This window comes from Solanum stenotomum, chromosome 9, assembly GCF_019186545.1.
Source record: "Solanum stenotomum isolate F172 chromosome 9, ASM1918654v1, whole genome shotgun sequence".
In the NCBI taxonomy this organism is placed as follows: Eukaryota; Viridiplantae; Streptophyta; class Magnoliopsida; order Solanales; family Solanaceae; genus Solanum; species Solanum stenotomum.
In genome coordinates this window covers 764799-785740 of record NC_064290.1, presented here as the reverse complement: position 1 = coordinate 785740, position 20942 = coordinate 764799, and the positions used below count along the sequence as shown (strand labels likewise).

Below are 20942 nucleotides of genomic sequence, written 5' to 3'. Positions count from 1 at the left end.
TTTTAGTTAATATTCTCATATAAAATTTACACATGAAGGATTCATAATCTTGAATCAAACAAAGAAAGTTGTACATGCAATAATCTATTAGAAATAAATATGATTTTTTTTCAAGTGTACCCCGTGAAATTGACAACGATACATTATCCATCTTAATGAAGACATATGTTAATCAATATTTCAACACTATGAAATACAATTATTATTCGGAAACAACATCTTGATATGTATGTGGATATAAGGAGGAGACTATAATTTGTTTAAAATAAGACACAAACTTTAAGATATGAAACATTTACAAACATAATCAATGTTACTTATGTTTTACTATAAATTATATGTTATTGAAATATTAAAAAAATAAGGACAGTGCCACACTAAGTATAAGATATATGAGAACTACATAAGAAATACACCAATTCAATTGACTGTTTATAGCTACAAACAATTACCCTTTCCTAAATTTAGTCACTTATTACTTACATGTTTTAGCATCATCTATATCATTTTTAAAAATTGTACTAATTAACATGGGACACACGTGCGTTGCACGTGTCCAGAAACTAGTGCAATAAAATATTGATAGCTCGTTTTTATACATTTAAACAGCACTAAAAGATAGGATTAGGTGGCTTTGAAGTTAACAAAACAAAATCATCACCACATGTAATAATAAGTCGTTTTCTACTTTGTTGTTTCTGGAATTTGACACTTCACTTCTGTGGGCTAAATTCTAAAATCTTAAGACCCCTCAATAAACCTTGTCTTTTCATCTTTTCTTTAAGAAGGGTTTCAGTTTTGGGAAATTGGGGCTGAGCTGCAGTTTGTGTGAAGTGAAAAATGGGGAGAGTATTTTTGGTGGATCTTGAAGGCAAAACTTACAATTGCAAATTCTGCAAAACCCAACTTGCCCGTGCTGATCAACTTATTTCCAAGGTACGATTTTTTATTTTTTATTTTTATTTTTTGGTTGAATGACTAGATCTAGCTATGTAAAATCCTGATCTTTCATTTGACATGGTTATATATCACTTCTCGGTACAAGTAAAAATCTCACCTTTTTTATAGGTAGTAAATAAGTAATTTTTGTGTTGTTTAGTGCAAATGAAATGCTTTTCTTGTTAATTCAGAAGTTTCAAATTTTACGAATTCATCAATCCTCATCATGAATTTGAATTGACCATTAGGAAAATGGTTTATTGAGTTAGGGATGGAAGAGTGTGCAGATTTTATTTGTCTCTAAAAAAATGTTGTTGATAAGATCCAGGAATGAGTGACTACTTCATGAGAGATAGCAGTGACGTGTGAAGACGTTTGGAAGCTCTCAAGCATGTTGGATCATGTCGATTTTATGTGTATTCCTAGATGTTTGAACAAAATAGTTCATAGTTTAGCTAGATTTTCTATTTCTTTGTTGAAGGAGATCTCTTGGGAGAGGTTTTTCCCAAGTTGGATCGTGCATGATGCTAAGGGTACATTTGAATTTCGTAGCTGTTGATGCAATAATACAAAGTGTTTAGTTTCGGTGAAAAAGTTCATGAATTTGACAAGTTTAATGTTGGTTGCCAAGCATACATTAACCCTCCTCCTTTGTTTAAGTGTGGGACTTATTAAACACGTCGTTTTAAATAAGAACTCAATTGTAGATTCTTCTTCATTGCGTGTGCTAAAAGCAAAGTTGCATTTGGGATTTGGAGGTTTGGGGTGCAACATTGCTTTGAACATAGACATCTTGCTATTTAAACAGGGAAGGTTGTCTTCTCTTTTAGAGGAAAGAAAAGATTTTGGGGATAGAAAGAAGGCAACAACAATAATTAAAAAAATCAAACAAGGTTAAATTCAACAATAAAGTCTAAAAGAATCACTACTAAGAAAAAGGAGGAGAATAGGTGAAATGCCTAACTCCTTAATTGCCCAGTGAAGCAAACAAAATAGTTAAAGTACTGTAGAGGGCTGGAATCGAACTCACGCAACCTAGAAGGAATTTCCGGAGTTTTGCCAGTGGCGTCATGTATTATTTTATTCAATGAGTGGCACGTTAACTATTTATTCTATATATATATATATATATATATTTATATGTACCGAGTTTCGGGTGAGACTTTTTGGTGACGTGGCACCCCCTTGGCCCTTAGTAGATCCTCCCCTGGTTAAAAGCAACTCCTTTTTTCACTCGTAAGTAAAATATATGCATAAGAATTGTCTAGCACCAATAGGTGATGTAAGTTGGAATTCTCGAAGCAAGTAAAATTAATTGGAACTCAAGAAGTTTCTTTTATCTCATTGTGTATGAACTGTCAGTTTACTTTCTTTGTCGTGGTATATTGCATGAGAAAATTGTGTTTCGTCTTTGCTGCATAAATTGCATTTCATTTTGCAATGGTTAACTATGTCTGACAAAATCTCCTTTATGCTATTTATTCAGGCTTTTCATTGCAGCAGTGGAAGAGCATACCTGTTCAATAAAGTGTGAGTGGCCTCTAACGTCATATTGATAGTATACATTGCTATTTCATGAATCTGTATTTTTGTTTTACAAGTGATTTAATTTGTCGATAAACCTGCATCCATTCGTGAGTGACAACTGGTGCTTTCTTTTTGGGGCTTGTACGATATTGTATCTGTTGTCGGGAGAAAGTGCTGTTTAATATGTTTGGCATATCATTCGGACGCAGTTGATAGGCGTTTCTCCTAATTGGTTAAGTGTTACGTCACCATTAACAACCTGTTGCGTCTATTTTCAGTGAGTTATAGGCAATACAGTCATTTTTATTCAACAGAATGCCATTTGTGACCAAGTATTTGTGGAATGAATGATATTGCCTGTCCGGACATTTTTTTTTTTGAAATGGTAGAGGTTTTATTAATAATAGTACCAAGATGGTACAGAAAGTACAAGCTACCAAAAAGACAAGTAGCAACCCTTCTTTGTTCTTATTATTATTCCTTTAAATTTCGGGGGGTGAGGGGTTATAGATATAAATGGCTATTGCAAAGAAATGCACTTGAGGGCTGAGGCATGTAGAAACTTCTCACATTTGATTCAAAATACTTTGTCATGCTTTCTATAGTATTTTGCCATGATTTCTTTTCTTCCGTTATTTCTTTTTCAATCTTCTTTGATATGTTTATCCTTGAGCCGAGGGTCTATAGGAAACAACCTCTCTACCTCCAAAGGTAGGCGTATGGTTTGGGCACACTCTACCCTCCCCAGACCCCGCCTATAGGATTACATTGGCTAAGTAGTTGTTGTTAATTGCAAGTTCCAATGGCTCGCTCAACATCAGCATCAGCTAGATATTATGAGCATTTGAGCATAACTGTTTGACTTAGGCCACATTTGGATATAGGGTTTTCTGAATTGTCCGAGGTATGTACTGTACGTACATACATACATATGTATGCTTGAATTCTTCTTGCCCATCTACTTTCAAGATTTTGGTTTCCCTGGATTAGCCTGGCTGCCCAGATTGTATGTTGTCATCAGCAACTATAATTCAAATTTTCATAGTTTCATTAATGAGCTATCGACCTAGCAAGTCAAAACAGAAGACAATGCTGCATGCTGGATGGAATCTGTACTTTTGCATGGTTGCTTGGTGTAGACTGGAGTTCTCTGAGTGGCTGTAGTTGGTAGATGACCACTTTGCTTTTTTAAAGATGTTGCTATGTTTTAAGCTTAATTTCTGACAGGAAGCTAAGCTGAATCATCTTACTGCGGAAGCTTGTTTTTTAATTAGGGGTTGAATGGATTAGTTTATGTCATGGTTGGTAAGTGGTGATCTCTTACCAGGAGCACAATCTAGTTCAGTGGTCTTCTTTACTTGGCTTTCTTGATTTGTGGAAGAGATGTGTGTTGTTAGCTCCATTTTCTGTTCTTTTATCCTTCCTCTGCCTGATCAGATTATGTTTCTTTTTCAATTCATTAGATGGATTTTTTCACCTTTAATTTCTTTCTTTGTGTTATTCAGGGTAAATATAACTTTTGGACAGAGCGAGGAGAGGACGATGCTTCCTGGAACGCACACTGTGACGGATATATTTTGTTGTCGCTGTGGGCAGATTCTTGGCTGGAAATATGTAATCCCTCTCATTCCCTCTTCTTTGTCCATATGCACCAACACAAGAGCCAAAACATACAACCATGGGAACACACACAAAAAGTTCCTTTTATTGTCTTTTGGGGGATATGAATCGGTGTATGTAAGTTAAACTCACACAGTATATGTAACATGTGTAGTTCTATTAACGACTAATATTTGTGTCTCGTTTACACAGGAGAAAACCCATGAGGAAAGCCAGAAGTACAAAGAAGGGAAATTTGTCCTTGAAAGGTTTTATTACTCTCTCAGCCTCTTTATATTTTTGTAGTAAAAAAATAATTGCGTTAATTCGCATTACATTTTATCGTAAAAAATCAATATGCTCATTTTAAGTGTTCCTAATATAACATTTCTTTGTCGTTGATAATGTGTGTCGAACAGAATCAGGATTATTGATGGTGAATTTGATTCTGAATTCTACATTGATATACTCGTTCAAGCTCAAGTGATGATGAAGATACAATGTAAATTGTGGGAGCTTAGTGCACCGATTTGCAGATACTTGTATCTTGTAGACTTAGCAAAAGAATAGTTGTATCTTGTCGAATATCTCCTCAAGTTTGTGGATGTAGAAACTAAGTGCTGCTGAAGTGTTTTCTAATCAATATGCTCGACTTAAGTTAATGTTTTAGTGGTCTTGCATGTTTTTTGTGCTTCATTATATTATTCTGCTCAGCATGGTTCGTTATGCTTTCTCTATTATTTGTGATGGCTTATTTAGGAATGTAATTGCTTATGCTTTAAGAAAAAAATCAAATATATATATATTCAAATAGGGATCAAATCTCACCCGACCACTCGATTGAGTTTGGTGTAGCAAGTGTCGTATCTCAAAAAGGATGTAAACTATATATATATATATACTAGTTTCACGGCATGTGCAATGTACGTGTATATCGTATCATATCGTATACAATATTGTAAAATAGAATTAATATTACTAAATTAAAGCTTTTTAGTAAATAATTATAATTTAAAGAATATAGGACAAGTGATTATAAATGATTAATACAAATTATCATAGAGTTACTTATTGTTTAGATCAAAATGATAAGATATCATTGAAACTTTTCAAAATACATCCAAAGTTTAAATATGGGGAGAAAGTGATATTTCTTGAGTAGTATTGTTTTTTACTTCACTCCATTTTGTAAACAAATTTAACCAATAATATAGAAATAAATATCAATATAAAAAAGGTCACCAATAGCAGTGGCGTACCCATCCTTACCAAACTTTGTCGAAAAATTACATTGTATATAGAGGTTAAATTTTGGTTTAGTAAATACTCCCTTCGTCTCATTTTATATGTCATCATTTTCTATAAATAGTTGATCTATAATACTTGTCATTTCATAAAATTAATGCATAGATTACCATATTGTTCATTTTTTATCCTTGTAAATTATTAACCTTGAAAATATACATTTGACCAACTTAGAAAAGCTAAGTAAATGATTAATGTTCAATAGTTAAATTAATTAATAAAAATAAATTAATTTATATTCATTGATTGAAAACTTAAGTTCCAAAAAATTTAAATAAGAGTAGAAAGATAAAGTTACATTATTTCTTAATGCAAGTACAAAGTAAAAATATGACATATAAAATAGGACGGAGGGAGTACATATATAAACATTGACACCTCTTAACACAAGTTAATTATGTATTTTTCCACTTCTAATACATTAATTTATTTAATTGTATTTGATATGGACCCCATAATTTTCTTTCAATTTTCAATTAAACTATACCCTCTCTCTCCTCTCTGGTTTTAATTGCAATTTTAAAGGACAATTTATACCCCACAATCCACATGTCAACTTGTTAATAGATCCTCACACAAATTTTGTTGGTTGTATCTTGCTCAAAATAATTTTTCAACATGAGACTCTTTATAAAATAATTTATACAACATAAAATATGATCTCAATTTCTTGCACAAGCATAAGACTCTTTATAATAGAACAATCTTAGTGTTGAAAAATACTCTAAACTTGATGAAAATTTAGAATTAATTTCACTCATGTTACAAGATTGAAAGCTTATTTACATGTATGTACTATAGTAAAGATATTTTTAAGGTTGTTGAAACAATATGATCGAGTTTAGGGGTATTGGGAAGTAATAAGTACATACATATTACGGTAAAATACAAGTTAGAGATAAGCAAGCAGGTGCAGCTTGCTATGATAATGGATACAATATATCTATGGGTTTGAGTGTGTTGCCGGATCCGAATTCACAATTATCGATTCGTTCATCTGCGGTTTGCTTTTTGTTATTCCAATTTTGTTTACAAAGAAGAAGAAGAAGTGAATCCGAACACAATGGGAGAACGGAAGTCTTCATCTGAGAAAAAATCTTCCAAAAAGAAGAGGCTCAAAGTTTCCTCTAAGGTATCTTTTTTAACTCTCCATTTCGATGTTTTCCATTCATTTACCTAATAACATCCGTTTCGCTTGCTCAGTATTATGTATAATGTTCCTGTATGCTGTGTTGATCTCTTTCTATTACGTTATGAATTTCTGTGTATAGTTATGTATTTTAGGGTTTATGTAGAATTTATTGAACTTTGTTTTGTATCAAATAAAATCACTCAACTTTAAGGTTTTTATTTTCAATAATCTTAAAAGGTTATTGAATTATGAGAATTCTCCTTTAATTTGATTTTTAAGGGCTTATGTTTTTTCCTGTTTACTGAATTAATTTTTGTCATGTTATGGAATATTTGTAAATGTTTTCCTTTTGTAGTGATGCTAATAGTTCCCTTTTTACTGGTGGTGGAAATATGGAAGAGAATTAAAAATAATGGTTAGTAATTTGCTATGTTGCTCGGACTCTCCAAATATGTTGTTGAATCTGTGTTGGATCTTCCCATAATGCACTACTTTTGGGGGATACGACACACACACGACAACATTTTTAAGGAGTCTGAACAACATAAGCTGTTTGTACCCTCTGTTGAACCTAAGTCCAAGCAACATATGNGGAGCACAATCTAGTTCAGTGGTCTTCTTTACTTGGCTTTCTTGATTTGTGGAAGAGATGTGTGTTGTTAGCTCCATTTTCTGTTCTTTTATCCTTCCTCGGCCTGATCAGATTATGTTTCTTTTCCAATTCATATGATGGAATTTTTCACCTTTCTTTCTTTGTGTTATTCAGGGTAAATATATATTTTGGACAGACCGAGGAGAGGACGTTGCTTTCTGGAACGCACACTGTGACGGATATATTTTGTCGTCGCTGTGGGCAGATTCTTGGCTGGAAATATGTAATTCCTCTCATCCCCTCTTCTTTTTCCATACGCACCAACACGTAGAGCCAAAAAATACAACTATGGGAACACACACACACACACACAAAAAAAAAAGGTTCCTTTTATTGTCTTTTGGGGGATATGAATCGGTGTATATAAGTTAAACTCACATAGTATATGTAACATGTGTAGTTCTATTAACGACTAATATTTGTGTCTCGTTTACTCAGGAGAAATCCCATGAGGAAAGCCAGAAGTACAAAGAAGGGAAATTTGTCCTTGAAAGGTTTTATTACTTTCTCACTCTCTTCATCTTTTTATAGTAAAAAAAATAGTGACGTTAATTCACATTACATTTTATCGTAAACAATCAATATGCTCATTTTAAGTGTTCCAAATATAACATTTCTATGTTGTTGATAATATGTGTTGAACAGAGTCAGGATTATTGATGGTGAATTTGATTCTGAATTCTACATTGATACTCGTTCAAGCTCAAGTGATGATGAAGATACAATGTAAATTGTGGGAGCTTAGTGCACCGATTTGCAGATACTTGTATCTTGTAGACTTAGCAGAAGAATAGTTGTATTTTGTCTGAAAATCTCTCTCAAGTTTGAGGATGTAGAAATTAAGTTGCTGCCGAAGTGTTCTCTAATCAATATATGCTTGACTTAAGTTAATGTTTTAGTGGTCTTACATGTTGTGTGCTTCCTTCATTATATTAGTCTGCTCAGGTTCGTTATGCTTTCTCCATTATTTGTTATAGTTTATCTAGTAAAATGTACTTGCTTACGCTTTAACAAAAAAAAATCAAATATATGTATTCAAATAGGGATCAAATCTCACCCGATCACTCCATTGAGTTTGGTGTAGCAAGTGTGGTATCTCAAAAAGGATGTAAACTCTCTCTCTCTATATATATATATATATTCAAGTAGGAATCAAATTTCACTCAATCACTTGATTGAGTTTGGTGTAGCAAGTGTGGAATCAAATTTCACTCGAATGAGTTATGTATAATGAGTGTGGAATCCAAAAAGGATGTTACTTGTTAGGGGATGACCCCACTTGGTCTCTTTTTTTCATGAATAGACTTTCCTAATACTCGTAGTTTATATCTCTATATGGTTTGCGAGCTATTGATTTTTTTGAAAATTTTTAAAATAACAAGAATAATAATAAGAAAATATACAATTTCTTTGGTATGAGAGTTTTATTTTAAAATGAAAGAAGTATTGAAAACACCATTGAATTTGATGTAAATTATTAGTTTCATCTTCGAACTATTGACAATCATAAAAACACCATCTAATTGACTAACTAAATATAAATACATCCTCAATATACAACATGATATATCAAGTGGTTTCAAACTCTTGTAGAGTTTATTTAGAGAAGTGTTGAAAACACCTTAAACTTGGTGAAAAATTAGGGTGTATTTCATTCATTTTGCAAGACTGGAGGTGTATTTAAGTTCATTTACTTAAGGGATAGGGTTTGAAAAATACTTGCGATACTAAACTTTCATGAGGATCTGTTACCTTCCTAGACTATTTAATAGTGTATTTTTTACCCCATGAACTATTTAATAATGTATTTTAAAGGTATATATGTACCCACGTGGACACATTACTATTTATAATTTTGCATTATTTTTTATGCCCACGTTGGCAAATATATATGTTTAAAATACGGTATTAAATAATCTAGGGAGGTGATAGGTCCTCATGAACGTTTAGTATTGCAACAACAAATTTGATCAAAGTTGAGATATTTTTCAAACTCTTATTCCTTTACTCAAGTAAAAGGATATTTTTAAGGCTATTAATAGTTCAAAAATAAAACAAATAATTCAAATGGAGTTTAGGGGTATTGACAAGCATTAAGGGGTCGTTTGGTGTAATGGACAAGAAGATTTAATCCAGGGATAATTTTTAAGTAGTCATTAAACTGTTGTTTGATTGTCAAGGGTGGGATAACTTATTCCAGGATTTACAATGAGTCCTGGGATAAGTTATCCCTTCCTGGGGGTGGGATATTAATCCCAGGATAACTTATCCTAGGATTAGGTAGGTAAAATAACAAAAATACCCTCCTTAAACCCTACTTTTATACACCACTTTACATTCATGTATATTAACATAATTTTTAACAACATTTATAATACCTTAATTATTCCTTGTTCTTATGATAATATATTTTTCTATTAAAAATTTTCATTTTATAAATATAATTTTTATTTATGAATATAATATAAGTTGAATTTATTTGCCTAATTCTTAATGCTATTTATATTTTGATTTCTCTCAAAATGTTCACTCCACTACTAAATTACATATTTTCAATTAAATAGTTTATTACTCACTTAAAAATTATATTTTATATATCAATTAAAATGTAGATAACTTTAATAATAAAATTTCTTTTACTTTTAATAAACTTAAAATGGAAGTTTTATTTTTAAGCTAAATAAGATGAATGTTTTATTTTAAAATTAAATAAGATGATAGTTTTATTTTTAAGCTAAATAAGATTGAAATTTTATTTTTAAGCTAAACAAGATGGAAGTTTTATTTTAAATTAAATAAGATGAAAATTTAATTTTAAAAACATACGGCACAATCATGTAAATGCACACCCAAAAATATTTAAGCTAAATAAGATGGAAAATTTTATTTTTAAGAATGAATAACTAAAACTTACAAAGAAAATGTAAAAAATAAAAAAAACTAATAAGATGAAGGGTATTTTTGTAAGCAAACAACTTATTCTTAGAAATTATGCCATGAAATCATGAATATAAGTTTGAATATGACAAACCAAACAAGCAATAAAAATTAATCTCAGCATAACTAATTATAGCATAACTNTTTATTACTCACTTAAAAATTATATTTTATATATCAATTAAAATGTAGATAACTTTAATAATAAAATTTCTTTTACTTTTAATAAACTTAAAATGGAAGTTTTATTTTTAAGCTAAATAAGATGAATGTTTTATTTTTAAATTAAATAAGATGATAGTTTTATTTTTAAGCTAAATAAGATTGAAATTTTATTTTTAAGCTAAACAAGATGGAAGTTTTATTTTAAATTAAATAAGATGAAAGTTTAATTTTAAAAACATACAACACAATCATGTAAATGCACACCCAAAAATATTTAAGCTAAATTAGATGAAAATTTTATTTTTAAGAATGAATAACTAAAACTTACAAAGAAAATGTAAAAAACAAAAAAAACTAATAAGATGAAGGGTATTTTTGTAAGTAAACAACTTATTCTTAGAAATTATGCCATGAATATAATTTTGAATATGACATACCAAACAAGCAATAAAAATTAATCTCAGCATAACTAATTTTAGCATAATTTATCCCAGTATAACTTATCCCAACATAACTAATCCCGACATAACTTGTATTCAAACCAAACGACCTAAGTACGTACATATTACGGTAAAGTACAAGTTAGAGATAAGCAGGTGCAGTTTGATACGATAATGGATACTATATATCTATGGGGTTGAGTGTGTTGGGCACCCTCCAGATCCTCTCACCAAACCAAACGGAACTCCTTTCTTCTTCCAAATCCGAATTCACAATCTGTAGATTTTCCGATATTGATCGCAATAATCGATTCGTTTATCTGGGGTTTGCTTTTTGCTATTGCAATTTTGTTAACGAAGAAGAAGAAGTAAATCCGAACACAATGGGAGAACGCAAGTCTTCATCTAAGAAAAAATCTTCCAAAAAGAAGAGACTCAAAGTTTCCTCTAAGGTATTTTTTTCAACTCTCCTTTTCGATGCTTTCCATTTATCACATAATAACATTCGTTTCGCTTGCTCAGTATTATGTATAATGTTCCTGTATGGTGTGTTGCTTTCTTTCTATTTCGTTTTGAATTTCTGTGTATAGTTATGTATTTTAGGGTTTATCTTCATCCAAAAGTTTATTGAACTATGAGAATTTATTCACTAAAGTCATTGAACTTTGTTTTGTATCAAATAAAATGATTTTTATTTTCAATATTCTTAAAAGGCCATTGGACTATGAGAATTCTCCTTTAATTTGCTTGGCTTATGTTTTTTCTGTTTACTGAATTAACTTTTGTGATGTTATGGAATATTTGTTAATGTGTGATGCTAATAGTTCTCTTTTTACTGGTGGTGGAAATAGGGAAATGAATTAAAACTAATGGTTAGTTATCTGCTATGTTGCTTGGACTCTCCAAAAATGTCCATTGCACCCATGTTGGATCCTCCCAAAATGCACATGCACTTCTTTTTGGAGGATACAACACACACACGGCGGCATTTTTGAAGAGTCTGAACAACATAAGCTATATGTACCCTCGGATCTTTTCATGTGTGTATCATCAGGGGATGTTTTTTGGGGATAAAAGTTAAGATAGCCGTTCTTTTAGCTAAAAATTAAAATGAAACTGTTTTCCAAGATTAAGGGTCAAAAAATAGTTCAAAAGGCTGGTTATTTTGGGTACAATACTTATACTCCTTCCAGTTTGTTTATTTTCATGTAAATATGTTAAACATATGTTCATGTACAAATCGGTAATATAAGGCTTCATGTGATATAGCTCATGGTCGCTCGTGGGAGTGTTAAGTCACATTGCATAGTCATTTGAATCACTATAGTTAGAGTTCCATGAATCGTTTATTGTTCTTTGTATTTTTTTGTTTTCTGCACTATCCGTAAAATAACCTTAGTGGAGCAAATCTAGAGTTCTTTATCAAAAGAAACAATTATCTGCACCTGCTAATACTTGGTATATTTTAGAAGCCACCATGGAAAAACAGATATCTAAGATCTTGTATTAAATATATTCTGTCAATTTGTAATTCCTTAACTGTCACTCAGAAGAAAGAATTATGAAAGACTTTTTAATGCTTGATCATGCCAGCACACTTTGTATACTCTTTATTGAATATATTTAATACCCAAATATTCATGGAGATGTTTTCATGAGAAATTGCATTATATTTTTAATTAATATTAGGCATGCTTTCTCTAGAACAATGTATGGTTACCTCCTGTTATCTTATCAATACATTCTCATCTTGTCGCTGGCAATTCCAATTTATTATCCTTCATTATACATCTTCATGTGTTGTGTGGTTAGATACGGAAGAGAAAAAGCAGAAGAAACAAATCCAAGAAGTTATCCAGTTCTGAGGATGACTCGTCATCTTCTGCTTCCTCTGATTATTCTAGCAGTCCACAGTCTTTGTCCTCCGATTCAGAGGTTGATTATAGTAGGAAAAGACGTAGGCACTCACGTGACATGAAACGCATGAAGAAAAGAACCCGGAGAAGATCCTCAAGCCGAGATGTCAGTGAGGGTTCACCCCCTGTAAAGAAAAGAAAAAGGTCAAATAGAAAGAGTCTTGATTATGGGAGAAAAGTGCAGAAGAAAAAGCGAAAGAGACACGCTAGTATTAGCTCCACTAACAGTGACTCAAGAAGTTGTTCTAGTTGCCGACGTGAAAATAGTGTTAGCTCCAGAGGTAGAGATTCTAAGAGCTTTTCCACTTGTCATGATGAAACTAATAGTGGTAATGAGGACACCAATCTTCAGATTCCCAGGATTAAGTCTAGAAAAAAGATGAAAGAAAAGAAAATTCATAATGAGCCAAGCACTGGCAGAAGGAGCGGAAGTAGGGGACCAGTTTGTTCTTTATGTAACCATCATTCATGTTCTTGTAATACTACTCATAATGGGGAGGAATATGTGGAAGAGAGTATTCCTAAGCGCTTAAGATCTGTTATTACTATTCCAGAAAAGACACGTGAGGAAGAGGGTGACGAACAGGGACCAGATATGCTTAAAGAAGAGATTTTGAATAAGCACCATGATTGTCCTTCATGCAGAAACCATGACAATAATGACCTGGAAATTAAAGGGAAATTAGCTTCTTGTTCTTGTTTCCCGTCCATTCAAACAATGCAGGATGGAAATTTGATAATTGATGAAACTTTTGGCCCCACAAAAGTTGATGGTGGTCTGGATCCTAAACCAAATAAAGTCAAAGAAGCAAGTCATGATAATGGAGGTGAGAGTGGGAATTCTGATAATATTGCTAATACAGGAATTGAGGATCTTGAGACCGTCTTAAGGAAAAAGGCGTTGGAGAATTTGCAGAAGTTTCGTAAAGAGTTTCAAACAAATTTAAAATCTGGTGCCAAGGAAACGAAGAATGGCAGTGATGTTAATCACTTATCCCCTTCAAAGACTGAGGTTGTACCATACAAGTCTCTGGAGCGGGGGAAAAAAGATGGATTGGGTTTAAATCAAGCTGTAAAATGTAGAAGCAAGCTTGTAACTACTGAGGAATTTTCTCATTCCACAGAGATTGAGATAAATACTCCAGTCGAAAAGAATAATGGAAAAGGATCTGGTTGCGTTGAGCCGGGTGTTACACAACCTGCTGATAGATCAGCACTCTCAGAGAGTCCAGAACAGGAGAACCATACCACTGAACCAGTTCTTAGCAATGAACCTGAACCTGGTAAACTATTATGTAGTACCACAGTACAGACATATAAAAAGGAAAATCCATTGGCTTCCAAGAGAAACATAATTAAAACACCAGTTCCCTTGAGACCTGGAGTTCATAGCACTGGGACCAGCGATAACTTAGACATGGGAGCTGTTAATGCCGGTATCCGTCCTACTGTAGAAACTACTTCTAGTGTCAGATCCACATCTGATGGACTTACTTCAAAACACCAGTCAGATGAAACCAAGGATGCCTCTGAATTTGAACAAAAGACCATGTCTGTAATGAGGGGTGGTGAGATGGTACAGGTATTATATTCGTATTTCATTATTTATGCATGTTAGGCTGGGATTTTTCAACTCCACAGTTGATCAATAATCCTACAAGTAAATAAATAAATGGCCTGTTTGGTTTAGATTCTTTAAATTGTTTCTGATTGTTTAAATGATCTGAATATTAGAGATATTGGTAGAAATCATCAGTTGTAATGAAGCAATAGTGACTACTAAGTAATTCTAACTATAGATTTCTTTTAGCAATAGCCAAACACTGATAGTGGGGACGGGGGAGCAAACTATTCTCTCTCCCAGGCTTGGTATTTGGTAAAACTTACAAGGATTTACTCTACTGGGATTTCATTGCTAGAGATAGAACTTGCATATGTTTTCGTATTTCTAACCTCTGCCAAACATACATGGTAATATACATTGCTTTGTTGTATTTATATTTTGGTTTTCAGCTAATTTCTCGTTGAACTTACTCTTACCTGATTTTAATTAAAGAGAAGAAACAAATATGTGTTCAAAGTCTCCGCCTATTGGGACTTCAAGATTTCTTTAACTACACTGTCTATGAGAGTCACTTGAAGCTCGTCTTTGTCAAATAAAATACATAGACGGACTGATGATGGGAAATTCAATATTCTGATTTCTTATATATTTAGTCTTTACAAAGCTCGAGTATTCTTGCCATCTCCAATACCCTTGAGACATTTGTAATTTGTTCTGATTCCATTTGTTTGACCTTATCTTCACATGATGATGTTGGCCAGGTAAACTACAAGGTCTACATCCCCAAGAGGGCCCCTGCTCTGTCCAGGAGAAAACTCAATCGGTGATGTGGCTCAGTTAAATTTTCATGCCAATTTAATTTCATTTGTAGATTATTAATCAAATTGGCTTGAGTCAGGACTTAGGTGCTAGTTGGCTGAATTCAGAAGTTCCTGGGACGACTACGCTGTGAATGCTTGTGTATCAAAAAACATTTTCCCGACTGTGAAGCTATGAGCTCTTTTATCCTACAGAAGAAAGCTGATGGACAAAGCTGTCTTTAGCTATGTTTGTGTAGAACAGAAAAAAGAATAAAATTTAAGCATTTCACAATGAAGCTCTCGTATTTCCTTCCCGTGTCGTTCTTTTTAGGATGTAGTTAATATTTTCCATAGTTATTGAGAACAGATTTAAGAGGATATTATTCCCATTTGGCTGCAGTCTGCTAAATGTGTGTTGAATGGTATAATTTAGCAGATTCAGCTCAAACTTTTTGGTGATCGACTGGAACGTCTTAAATGCTTATGCTGCTGTAATCCTTTGTTACTGTCACTTTTGGAGAATTTTAAACAAATGAATATTTTCCCTTTTTTTAAAGCATCCTGGATCTTATTCATTTGTACATTGCAACTAGGTCTAGAGGGATGTTATGAGCATTACCTTTCATAACTGTGCCACAGCCCATGTGTATTCTACCTTGTGACAGCATACCCAATGTAGTCCGTTAAGTGGGGTACGGAGAGGGTAGCATGTACACAATCTTTAACCCTACAATGGGAGGTAGAAGCTGTTTTCGATAGACTTCATAGCTTCTGAAAATATCGTTTACAGAGCCATTTAGAAAATGTCCTTTTACAGAGCCATTTACAAACTAAATAACTGATAAAAGTTGGGGATTTGAGGCAGTCTCTTTTCACACAACCTTCAGTAAGTATGACTTCAACTCGCAATTAGTGAAGTAGGTAGCTTTTTTACAACGGTTTCCAAGACTGTCCAAATAAAAGTTCATGCAGGGAGCTGCAAGGAGATCGATCTACATCTGAGTCCCGTTGTCTGGTAGAATCTTAAGTTCCACAATATTAGAAAATGAACCTCCGTTGTCCTTTAGCTGCTGTTATGTCATTTCTTTATGCCACTTATGCAAGCCCAGTCATCCATCTTTGAAACTGTAATGTTCTCTAGGTATTGTGAATACCTTTCTAGGATGCGAGGAATCTGCAGAAGATTTACATCACATTGGAAAATCAAGATTGCAAATATTGCAATAGGTAGTCTACAATATTTGCTTGTTTCACAAGAACAAAACACAGATATAATAATCTACATTATAGTTGTAGTCTCATTCTTATGCACATGATTCTTTACATACCTATACTGCTAATACCTAATTTTTTGTTAAAACATTCAACTGATTGTAATTTCATCGGAAAAAATGCCAATGGATGAATTGAATAATTGAGAGGAAATTATTGACAATCATTAAGCATACATACAAATTTCAGGAACTAGATATGAGTATTGAATTACTGAGACCGAGAGTCATGTCATTTGAAAATCCAGGAGCAACAAATAGCAAAGGAAGTTATAGAACCTGTTGACTATCAAAAAGACGGTAAAGTAGAGTATTGTCATATACATGTTTTACTCTTATCGTTTGCTATGAAATGGAGTTTTAACTTCGGACACGAAATAAGAAGGATACAAGTATAGGGTGTTATTTATCTTTTATGGGTAATAGATGATGATGTTAAGCAAATAATGGCTAATATCAGACGACAGCATTATTCTTATAGTTTTCCCTCATTCTTTGTGGTACCAACAAATGGATCCTCAAGCCTTATTCACTCTACAGTTCAACTATAAAACAAAATGTCCATACCTGCTCAGATATGATCCCGGAAAGAGCAACTGTTGCACCAGGCTTTGCATAGGACACAATCTGATCTGCCAACTCAAGCAGAGGATTCAATAGTATGTTTGCCACAACGATGTCATATTTTCCCCTGTTATTTATAACTTCTGCATCGTAGGCAGTTTGATCAATGTCCATACTTGAACTAAAATCTGCAGAGGGAAGAATTCCTTTGCCAGGAACAAGATTTAAAAGCAATTCCTCATGTCCAATGTTGTTTAAAGTAGCATTATATTGAGCAGATGTGATTGCCTGGGGATCTATATCAAAACCAACTGAAAAAGCTGCACCAAACTGCAGATAAATATTTGACAATGAAGATATGAGCAACACCATGATACTAAATGACGAGTTCAAAAAACTAATGTTTGAGGTTTCAGAAGGAAATCAGATCTAAGTTGTGGATAAAGTAGACAGCCCGTGAATTTGATGGAATCTCCTACAGATTAAGAATTTTTATTTTGTTTCAGGTACAGTTATCAAGTTACAGTTCACAGAATGCATTTTTCAGAAAATAAGTTTTTTCAAGAAAAATCAAGTTTAGTTCAAAGTACTAATGTTTGTGCTTCTCCAACTATTTTACCGAATCAGGTTGAACATTTTTTCTCTTCCAACTTAGATTCAATACAAAACCAAGACTTTGTAAATCAATCTTCTCAACTTCCATCCACTTGTTTAGAATTGAAATTAAAAGTCTAAGGAAGCGGTTTCACGGAATCGAAAGAAAGAAGCAAGCCCTTAAAATCCCAAAAATGATCCAGCAATAAAAGAAGAAAATAGAAGTTGAAAATTGTTCCTCATCTATTTGTCACCTCACCACCCCAATGTCTAAATTCAATACATTTCCTGGTCCTTTGCCACAGCTACCGCCACCCTTTCTAATCTATCACTTCATAAAGTTCAAAAGATTTAGTTTGAGACTCACATCTCTATTATTCAAGTGCCAGAAGTTTTGACGTTCATCGTGCTTTTTGTGTCGGACTTTGTTCCTTAATTATGTTATTAAACTAGCAAGATCAATTCTTTTGACAGGGAGAGGAGCAAGGCCTGGATTTAGTGAGCAAGGATAAGTTTTAGGTGGAACTTTATTTATAAGGAATCAGTTCATTAACTTCAGCAGAGCACGGTTTGAATGAAAACCCAAGTACCTTAAGAGCTGCAATTGCTAGCACACCCGAACCAGTTCCATAGTCCAAGAAGAGTTCTCCTCCTTTTATCAAATCACGCAGCAGGAGGAGACACAACTTAGTTGTTGGGTGCTCCCCAGTTCCAAATGCCAAACCAGGATTTAGGATTATATTTGTTGCTTGAAGATCCTACAATACAAGCACACGCTCCTTATCCATATATCTACAGAACATACACAAATTATAGATATGTATGAATAATTTCTTATGGAGGAAATACGACAATGTGCACACTGGCATTCATGACCGACAACCAAGAGGACTAAAAACGGGAAGACCGCAGAATCATGAGACAATAATATGAAAGTTTGATTGAATATTAACATAATACTTTGAACTGTGGGCCTGAGTGTAGAACCAATTGAATCATGTGATAAGAACAAAGGGAGAGAGGTATAATCATACTGGAGGAGTTGTCCATTCAGGCACCACCCAGAGTCCATCAGAAACTTCCACCGGACAAAACAATTCCTGCAATTAAATGACAATGGTTGAAAGATCAAAATTAACTCAGCTGGTTCAACCAGTCACCAAGATGATAACATGTGCCGCATATAGACACCATGACTTGGTAACAGAATGATGTCAGAAGCTCTATTAGCCTCCAAACACGCAGTTGAAATTAAGAGATACAGGAATCCAGTGGCATAATGACATCAATTCATCGCATTCGCATGCAAGCTTCCAATGGATTGGTAAAGAACCAATCCGTCTAGATCCCTCATCATTAACGTAACTCACTAAAACATGCAAAGGTCAGGGAGATTTGCCAGATTATTAAACTACTGGTTAAATGCTAAAGATGATCTAAAGGGACCGTTTAAGAGGATAATCATTATATGGTCATCTGCATTTTCAAGACAACTCATTCTCATTTCATGCTTTTTAACAAGAAATGGACATGATAATCAAGACACAAACAGGATATGTTCATTTTTAATAATTCATTAATAGAAATAGAAGAGTTGGCAAGTAGCACATTTGAATTTGCAGATATTGACTCTGGACTGCAACTTGATTGCATGTCCATAAAGACCGTAAAAGTTGGCAATTGATCATAATCTTGCTGGTTGCTATTAGTCTTGGAGAAAAAAAGAAGATTTGAGGCCCTTGTCAAACCAAGATTATCAGTGCATGTATTTTGCTAGGCATAAATATGCAGGTGGAAGATCAATATAATATTTCTTATATTACTACACAACACAATAGTCATTAGCAAGGGAAAGAATGTTGACCTGTGTAGCTTTTATCCAATCAGTGTGGTCATGCATCACAACCTCAAAACTAGGTATCTTTTGCAACCCTATAGAATCAGCAGCAAGTGAAATGCAGTCTTTCACATCTTTGCATACAGAAAAGATGGAAGTAATGATAATCTGGGAGGTAGGAGAAAGGGAAAATAAAGTTAATAAATACAAATCAGAAGTTTGAGAGAAACCAGTCAAACATATTTAGGGGGTAACTACTAAATGCTAACTGAAGTTTGATGATGATAAACTCCACCTCACGTGACTGAAAGTTAAACAGCTCTGAACACCTCAAATTGAAATTACCCAGAAGAGCAAGTTATGCTACTAGTTCTCCAATAAGATGCATAACAAAGAACCACTACGTATATTCAGTTGCGAAAAGAAGGTAAATGCATGCACACAGAAACAGACGCAGAAACATCAAAAGCCTTTTTTGATTCGTCCTACCTAAAAAACATCATTAATGAATAGAATAATGGAGACTCTACCTCATCACTTCTCTCACTGCTTTCTTCTTCATCCACAGTAGTTGAACTGGCTCCAAAACATAAAAGAGCCTCTGAGAGCATATCCTGATAGTAAAACAGAAATAGAAGTTCAAGCTCAATTTGATATATGTTGTACAGATAATTTCTGCATTATATTACACAGTTACTGTCCATTTAGGGATTGAGCACGAACTACCAGAGCTCTAAATTGACATAACACAACTGAAGATTACATGGCAGTTTCACTCTCCAAATTTCCTAATGCACGAAGGCGGATGTATGTTTTCACACAGCGTATGCATCCACCGTCTTCAACTCAACTACTCAAAACTACACATAATTTAAAAGTTGTACAAAAATGTAGCATTTCACCAAGTTCGCACCTATTCCATAACGCACTAACTAGTGTAGTAATTTTTGGCACTCTGCTGATGCTCGAAATTCAGCATTCCTTCTCAACATCAACAGTATATGAACTACAGCCTATATAACAATTTATCACAAGCAAAATTGTTCACTTGACAACTTGTATGTGCGCAGAGACACGTAAAATTAGCATAACAAGCAAGAGAAAACAGTAAACTGAGCATATTCACTTACGGCAACATCCTTATGACAGCAAATGCGAACAGAGAGGTACGGAGAAGTAAATGAATCACTAGCCGGAGTCTCCGATGAAGGAGAAGATAACGTGGAAAATTTAGCTGCAATCTGGATGTGCTTCCAATGCTGGTATCTTTGCGCAGCAGAGGATTTAGAGAAATGAATGAACGGAATTAGCCGGTGAACGCGGCGGCCGGTGAAGAAACGGCCGGTGATTATACTGCTAGTGCACGAAAGGTGTTTGAAGATATGACCGCGAAGAGAATTTAATACCATTGTCATGGTATGAACGTTTAGCTCTGTGTTATTTTTGCGCCATATACTATTTTAGTACGATGGGTGGATACCAAAGTGAAAGGAAAGCCGTTAAAATATCGCATACATACTTGAAGAAAGAAGGTTGCCTTTTTTTTCTTTTTCTTTTTCTTTTTCTTTTTGGGCCCTTTGAGGAAACTTAAGTAAATAAAACTATTCAAAGAATAATATATGGCCATATACAAGAATTTTATCAAGTTAAAAGAGAAAATAGGTAGTAGACTTCATTTAATAACTCAAAAATTGTTGTTA

The 20942-nt window shown here is 33.6% G+C and overlaps 2 protein-coding genes across 24 annotated transcripts in view; one reads left to right on the top strand and one right to left on the bottom strand.

The window, feature by feature from the left end:
• LOC125875479 (protein yippee-like At5g53940) overlaps positions 1-15354 on the top strand; it is a 32444-nt gene extending 17090 nt beyond the window's left edge. For 4 of the 23 annotated variants that reach the window (XM_049556443.1, XM_049556442.1, XM_049556440.1 and 1 more), the window contains 5 exons: positions 789-936; positions 2426-2469; positions 3972-4199; positions 4279-4334; positions 7800-8045. In XM_049556443.1, the coding sequence (XP_049412400.1) occupies positions 841-936; positions 2426-2469; positions 3972-4199; positions 4279-4334; positions 7800-7948 (573 nt within the window). In that variant the 5' untranslated portion in view covers positions 789-840 and the 3' untranslated portion in view covers positions 7949-8045. Of the gene's footprint in view, positions 1-785; positions 937-2425; positions 2470-3971; positions 4200-4278; positions 4335-7268; positions 7378-7592; positions 7649-7799; positions 8046-10812; positions 11149-12508; positions 14195-14937 lie in introns of those variants that run through there. The other 19 variants (XM_049556444.1, XM_049556445.1, XM_049556441.1 and 16 more) reach the window with 12 other exon arrangements.
• Positions 15355-15705: 351 nt separating this feature from the next.
• On the bottom strand, positions 15706-20769 carry LOC125875489 (uncharacterized). Its single transcript, XM_049556470.1, has 7 exons — positions 20373-20769; positions 19773-19856; positions 19270-19410; positions 18440-18505; positions 17996-18163; positions 16815-17141; positions 15706-16150 (listed from the first exon to the last, which is right to left on the bottom strand). The coding sequence occupies exons 1-7, from the start codon at positions 20655-20657 to the stop codon at positions 16055-16057; spliced, it is 1167 nt and encodes a 388-aa protein (XP_049412427.1). The 5' UTR covers positions 20658-20769; the 3' UTR covers positions 15706-16054.
• Between the last annotated feature and the right edge of the window lie 173 nt (positions 20770-20942).